An 8158-nucleotide genomic window follows, 5' to 3' on the forward strand; every position below is an offset into this window, starting at 1 on the left:
AAAGAAGGTTAACTTTGAATGGACAAAGGACTGTGAAAAATCCTTTCATAAAATAAAATCTGTCCTTATGAGCAACCCAGTTCTGTCAACTCCAGATTTTTCTAAGCAATTTAAGCTTACTGTTGATGCTAGTGATGTTGGAATCGGGGCAGCTTTGTTTCAAGAACATAGTGATAATATAGATAGAGTTGTTTCTTATTTTTCAAAGAAACTTACAAAATGTCAACAAAACTATTCCACCATTGAAAAGGAATGCCTTGCTTTGTTGTTAGCTTTACAGCATTTTGATGTTTATTTGAATGTTACTTTGCATCCAATTCTTGTATATACGGATCACAGCCCCCTGACATTTTTGCATAAATTGTCAAACAAGAATCAAAGACTGACTAGATGGAGTTTGTTGTTACAAGAATACAACATAACAATTAAGCATATCAAAGGCAAAGATAATGTTATTGCAGACGCCTTGTCAAGAGTAACGTAAACATACTAGATTTTGTATTAATGTACAAAACTTTTATTTTAATAATATAAGTTTTCATTGACATTCAAACTTTTTTAAGGGGGGAGGTGTTGTGAGATGTGTATTGTTTTATTATGTATATAATTAGTAACATTAAGTTTCTTGAACATTCCAGAGTGGTCAACATGTTTGGTCATTTTATCTAGAACATTCTTAAATTTTGTGTATGTCCAGATTGTTCCAGTAATATCATGTTTTAACATTTTCTAGAATATTCTAGATTTATAATACTGTATAAATACCCTGTCAATTCAATGCATAGATATACAATAATTGTGAATACTTTGTCGTATAAGCACTATTGAGATATAACTGGGATATATTTTCATTGGGACATTGTGTGCAGCAACGGACACTCTGATGTATGTATTCTTAGATTTTTGCTAAGTTTGTACTTTATGTTTCATATACTTATTATATATTACTGTAAATAAATTATTGTTAAGTTTAAATTGTGTTATTGATCTTTGCTGGCATTTCGGGTAATTCTGACCCATAACAATACAAGTACCAGGTAATATTTTGGGAATTAGAAAGAGATTATGGAGAGGCTTTAAATTGCTTACGTCATTTAAGATAGCTGCCAGCTCATCCTTACTTATTGTCTCATCGCTGTTCTCGTCAAATTTCGATGAAAGCTTAAGAAATAGTAGTATACATTTATTTACCATTATAGTTTCTATAAAGATTACGAATTATTTCTTTTATATTTTAAAATTTCTTTCCACAAAGCCAAAAATTAAATAAATGAAAGATATAACGCCTTAAAAAACATCATGCAGATTGATGGATTTAAAAAATTAAGAAAATATATTTTCACCTCTAAAAATTTATTAATGGCGTCTTTTACAAGCACATGTTCTTTTCTCAGCTTCATTTCTTTTTTCATTCTTTGTGTAGCTTGTCTGTTAACAAAAAATTCAGACCATTGAGACCACATTTTGAAAGTAAAGACTATTGAAATTTTCATAAGTAAACTCTGTGATAAAAATGATATATACCTGCCCATTTTTGTCTCTCTCGGGGTACACTATTCGTCTCTTTTCTCTACTCTCGTACACGTCTCTGAAGCTCTGCTGTTCATTATCACTATACTGAAAGTCGTAATTAAAATCTTGATTTTTAAAAAATACTGAAAGTGCATTATAAAATCTTAGAATAAGAAATACTTTAATGCTCTATTTTTCATTTTTTTTTCTTGAGTCATTGGATCTTGTACATGTATATCATGAATTTTATACATGTACTAGTATATATTTTAATTTTTTATGTATATTTTAGCTCATTTTGAGCTAAAAGCTCAAGTGAGCTTTCGCTGATGACCCCGTTGTCTGTAAACTTTTCACATTTTCAATTTCTTCTAAAGAGCCACTTGGCTAATTTTCATCAAACTAAATACAAAGCATCCTTGGGTAAAGAGAAGTTTAAATTCTAGAAATGCTTATAGGACCAAGTCTCGTTCCAAGATGTGATAATCAAGAAAAGACAAAAATAGGCTGGGTCTTAACATTTTTTTTCTCAAGAACCACTGGGCCTGAAAAGCTGAAACTTACGTGAAAGCATCCTTGGGTTGTGTAAATTCTAAATAATTTAAATCATAACCCCTGGGGATAGGGCGGGGCCAAAATAGGGAATTCAACTTTTACATTGAAATATAAAGAAAAAACTTTAAATAACTTCTCCCAAAGAAAAACTGGGTCAAAGAAGCTGAAACTTGTGTGCAAGCATCCTAGGGTTAACCTTGTATAGATTCTAAATTGTTCAAATTATGACACCAGGGGTGGAGCGGGGCCACAATAGCGAATCCAAGTTTTACATTGAAATATATACTAGTGAAAAAAAACTTTAAAAATCTTCTCAAGAACCACTGGACCAGAAAAGATGAACTTAAATGGAAACATTCTGATGTCGAATAGATTCTGGATTTTTCAAATTATGACCCCAGGGGTCGAGCAGGGCCACAATAGGGAATCTAAGTTTTACATTGAAATAAATAGAAAAAATAAATCCTTGTAGATCTTCCCAAAAACCTCTGGGACAGAAAAGCTGTGTGATATAAAATCTCACCAATACAAAACCCAAAGTTTTTGAGGCTTTCAATTCATCCCGAGCAAACCTCTGTCTTTTGTCCATAATATAATGAATTTTCTCCATTGGTTGTAACCTTTTGAAAAATGTATCTTCTTTCTTCATTGATAACCACCACCCTTGTATAGAATATATAATATATCATAAATTAAAGGTCAAAACAAAAATTCTCTCTCTCTCTGTTTCATGGTATAAATGCCTTAATATCTTTTTAATTACACACCAATATTATTATTGTACAAATATTAAAGTTTACTATAAATTAATAATATTTTTGAAAAATACATTCAAGTAATTTATTTGCAAGGAGAGGTTACTCATTTTTTAGTTTCATTTCAAATGGGCTGAAATCTCAATATCATATGCTTTAATTTGAAGTTATTTGTAAAATGAAATTCGCTCATACCATCAAAACACGAAATGGGATAGTTAACCAGAATTCCTCCGTCTATATAGAGATTTTTTTGGCCGGATATTACATATTGAACGGGTTGCATCAATCCTATAATAGATCCACATACAAAGATTATATCAGCCATATTTAATAATATAATTAGTTAAAGCTAAATTTTGTGACTACAAATTGTTCGCCTATGAAAGTTAAAATTCTGAACCCTAGGTCTTTATGAAAGAGAAGTGTTTCTGACCTGGCAAGCTGGCTGACATGCGCATAGCCATTCTGAGAGGAACATTGGGAGTTGTTTTAAGGTGGAAGTACTCTTCCTCCATATTGTTTACATTCATCACCACGATACAAAGCTCCTTCCCAGTTTTTGTGTACAACTGTAGAAAATTCTTTATAAAATGAGTAAATCATAAACTATACTTTACCACTAGTTTAACAAAATACATTAATCAAAGCAAAATAATGTACAAGTGGAAATCTAAGCTGATTTTTTTCTCTTCAAAGGAAAATTATCTTATAAATAATTTGCCACTTTTAAATTGAATTTGAATTACAAAACATGATCTGGATTCCAAAAGATCGTAAAATTAATCCCAAAAAATCTCTGCATATGGTTCTAGGCCAAATGTCAATTCATGTCTTACAAAGAGTAAATGATATTAATTTTAAAAGAACAAAGGTAAGATGCATGTACTATCAAATCACATCAGGTGATTTCATTAATATGTTGAGAACTGACATCTTTAAAGGTAGCATCTTTATTCGCGCAAGCTTTTCCGCAACAAGATCTCCAAAAAATTCAAATAATGTGTTCATTGGCTGCCATCCCAGATGGAACAACATATTTGGTATAAGACTTAATCGTCCTAATCTTGCATCTAAAAATAAAAAAGATATATAGTTATAGTTATTCATGTTATTATTAAGGTTCGTCTGATGTAAACAAAATTTAATATCTTATTTTAGTGAAAGGTTGTGACAATGATAGAAATGCAAGTATTTCTAATCTTTAAAAAAATCATTAGGTAATGTTGTTTTAGCATATTTCTTAATATAATAAAGAGCTCCAATTTCAATTTACAAATGTACATGTTTACCTTATCCAATGTAATCCTATGAAACAAGCTATTTTATTAACAGAATAATAATTTCATATTGATTGTTAGACCATTATGTACACTGATTTGTCCCTAAATTTTTTCCATTATTTCCTGATCATGACAAGGAACACAGGGCGGGTGTGGCAGTTCGGCAGGGGATGCTTAGTCCTCCATCGCACCTGATCCCATCTCTAATGTGGAGGTCCGTGTTTGCTCCGCTCCTTTTTTTTGTAATATTTAATGGACTTCTGAGCTCGAATACTGTTCGTTATCTCCACATATTCCATTGTTCAAGATTAAATTATACGATGTTTAGATAAAAAGGAGGTCTCTCCGTATTTCTGAGTAGTCTTTTGTTAAATATGCCTCATCTATTTCACTTCTCAAGAGTATATCCTAAGGTATTATGAAGGGTTAGATACATGTATATAAAGAAACCATTTTTGTGCTTTAAAAAAATTATGAGCTTTTGCATTAATTATTGAACGAATCTCATATTTCTTGTGATGATACATACCATAGAACGTTCTGAAATCTTTCTCCAAAACTTCTTTTATTTTCGTGGAATTGTAACCAAGGGCTACCATGCAAGCAGTCATTGAACCAACACTTGTTCCAGCAAAGCGTTTAATTTGCTTTATCAGCCCTAGTTCTTCCAAGGCCTGAAATCAAAGCAATTGCTCATTTTGAACCATCCTCTTGCAAAATCCTACCTGTTTAAATGAGTGTAATTTTATTGCTCGATACTAGAATTATTCTTTTCTTCATGGAATAGCTGCAAATGAAAACAATATAAATGAACGAGACTTATTTTCATTTCAAACATTTTCAAATATCCTTTCTGCTTTCGTTTTTTTTTTTTTGTGTGTGTGTGTGGGTGTGTTAATTAATATTGATGTATTGTATTGCAAAGGTGTTGGTTTGTTGACTTTAATATCAACGTAATACTTTTTATATGTCATAAATGTATATTTAAAACATGTTAGTCAGATGATATAAGACGTGTTTTTATACTAATTGTTAGACCGTTATTTACACACTAAAATATCATCGGATTTTCCTGTCATTTCCAGATCATGACAAGGAGCTAACAGCGGGTGTGACTGGTTGACAGGGGATGCTCACTCCTCCATGGCACCTGATCTCATCTCTGATGTTTAGGAGGTTCGTGTTTATTCTGTTCCTGATTGCTATTGTTTAATAGATTTTTGAGCTCGTTATCTCCTGTAACGTTTTTACAATGTACAAATGATTATCAATTGGGTTCGCTTAGGTTTTCTTCCTAAGAATCACGTTTACAATATAAAATCAAAACAAACTTCAATAGCTTCAATGGCACTAAAAAAAAATGAAATTTACTATATATACTTTTTCCTTGGTTCTATCTGAATAATGATTGTCAAACTAAACAATAACGAACTATAACAAAAGAATCACTAATAACTTATCAAACCAATGATCCAACCTTTTACAATATCCCTGTAGCTGCAGACTAAGTGGTTTGACTAACAGTCCGGTTGTTTTTCGACACAGTCTGCAACTACCTAAAACACACCCTAAAAATCATAAAGTCACAGGTATACACTAAGAAACACAAACACAAACACAATCTAAGTTACCAAGACACCATAGCTACTAACAGGACTATTTTTGTTAGACACAAGTTAAAGTCACCGAGACACCATAGCTAGTCACAAAGACACTAGGGAACTAGGTCCCTGGGCTGAGTGGTCTAATTAACAATTTTGTTGTTTCCCGACACAGCCGAGGTACCTCCCTAAGTCACCTAACCCCTACAAAGAGTTACACCAACAGTAAACGAAGCTGGATTGATCCCTGAATTTATACTATTTTGCCTCTGTTCGTTAAAGTGCTAATTGGTTAATAATTCTTAACATTTGGTTGGCTAAAATGTCAACTCTGATTGGGTGCACACAAAATGATTTAATTGGGTGATTCAAAACCATTTCAGTCCACTTTACTTATTCTGATTTATTACACTCCATATACATGTGTTTCATTGTTCCGATACTGCGGATTTCAATTATCATTTTTTCAAAAATCTTTTGCTCTGGAAATTGTTATTGAAAAGCTTGTTCATAATTTTTATCTATGTAAAACGAATCATTTTATGATATATATTAATGCACTAAATGTTTATACCTGGATAGCCCCCGGATAAGCCACACCTTTAGCTCCGCCTCCCTCAAACACAAGATTTTCAAAAGGAAACGGGTCCTCAAAATCTCTAAGGTCCAAAGATATTGGAAAATCCTCTTCTGATGTTTCTAATTAGGAACAAAGTCGTTTTTGGGATAAAACGTCATAAGTAACAATCTGATTAAAATACAGATCTCTAATAGTGCAAATGCGCTTTGCGCTATGTAGAGATCTTTATTTTAATCAGATTGCATGGGGTAACAACATATAAACTGAGAATAAAAAGCTTACCTGGTTCGTCAGAATCATTGTCAACGTCTCTGTTTAGAAGACCTACGATATAGTTGTGTGTTCTGGCATCTTTTTCGGTTGTCTCTTGCGAATCTGTTATCGGTTTGGAAGAAAAACTCCTCCCATCAGTATTCCTTATAAAAATTATATATGTGATAGAACGTGTATATACATGTATGTAAATCTGTAAATAAGCCGAAACTGATTCATCTTGAGATATTTGCTTCGAATTATGAAACCACGCATCCAAGTGACATAATGAAGTAGTTACAGTAAACTTTGCTTGGCGACATCTGATATTCAAAAAATGTTGACTGTGTAGAATTTGTGGGCGCAGAATTCACTGTTTTTCCGAAGCATCTAATAGCATTTATATATTGATTAATTGTATATTGTTTAAAGTCCCTCTCGAGAATTTTTCACTCATATGGAGACACCACCACTTGACGGTGAAGAGCTGCAAATCCTAAACTTGGCACTAAGGGCCATTGAGCAGTGAGGGATCTTTTTCGTGCCAGCACCTACTGCGACACGGGACCTCGGTTTATACGGTCTCATCCGAAGAACCGGTTTCCACGTCCCACAGTGTGATTCGAAACCGCACCGTAAGGATCGACTCCTTACTTCGCGACTCTAGAGCAGACGCTCCAACCACTGCGCAACGCGGGCGAATTAAATAAAGAGCGCATTCAGGTTATGGTAATATTTGATTTTTTCTTCTGTTTCACAATGACTTTTTTGAAATGAAAATTTTGAAAGATTGTGAGAAGATACTACAGAATTCAACACAAAATTTTCATATTACTAGAAAAAGCCGTGTTCAATAAAACGCTAATGGTAAACGTGATGAATTTAATTTTTAGGGCCTGTAATATTTTGTCAAAATAGCAAAATTCTCATTTTCCAACAACATGCAAAAAATTATTAGTTTTGATTGAATAGTATTTGAAATATTCAAAAAGTGAGCGTTTTTCTGTGACAACCCTCGTAATTTTTTGTTAAATCAAAAAGGTAGGTTATCTAGTGAAGAAACACAAAGAAAATAGACAGAATTATTTTTGAGTTGTTCATACCTTATTTCCTTTTTTGCTGGGATACAAGATAGATTCATATGAAGGAACGTTATAATGTTAAAAAAAATTAGTGTTGAGAAGTTTATAACCCATTACCGGAAAAAGGTGTATATCCTGACAAATTTCATCAAATTTCATCAACAAAATTCTTATGGCCATTCAAACGTCTAACATATAGAACACGTGCGTCATTTCCTGTTTCATTGTCATACTGTGACTTAAAGGAAGGAAAAGTAAAAAGGAAGACAGATATCTTATTAAGAATAGTCTTTACCTCTAAGTTTATATCATGTAAAAAGGTGTATATTTTCCTTAAACATTAATACTTGTTTATATGCAACTCTGTACTTAATTTTTTTTTTTTAAATAAACAAAACAAATAATTAAGAAATAAAAAAAAAACCAAAATGTGATTTAAAACCCCCCCCGGATATTTTAAAATTGTACATACACAAACTATCGCTTAAAATTGTTCATTTTGAACGTACATTATACGTATTATTCATAATCACTAGAG

At 32.3% G+C, this 8158-nt stretch overlaps 1 protein-coding gene across 1 annotated transcript; it reads right to left on the reverse strand.

The window, feature by feature from the left end:
- Positions 1-1356: 1356 nt before the first annotated feature.
- LOC134243664 (uncharacterized) lies at positions 1357-6702 on the reverse strand (the record flags this gene model as incomplete). The annotated part of the gene is made up of 7 exons (XM_062725904.1): positions 1357-1428; positions 1525-1655; positions 3259-3394; positions 3723-3895; positions 4635-4779; positions 6281-6405; positions 6569-6702. Coding segments are annotated over 7 exons (916 nt in total), but the record flags the coding sequence as incomplete, so codon positions are not given.
- Positions 6703-8158: the final 1456 nt, after the last annotated feature.

Source organism: Saccostrea cucullata, unplaced genomic scaffold (genome assembly GCF_032062105.1).
Source record: "Saccostrea cucullata isolate Sc308-1 unplaced genomic scaffold, CSIRO_AGI_Scuc_v1 ctg13944, whole genome shotgun sequence".
NCBI lineage: Eukaryota > Metazoa > Mollusca > Bivalvia > Ostreida > Ostreidae > Saccostrea > Saccostrea cuccullata.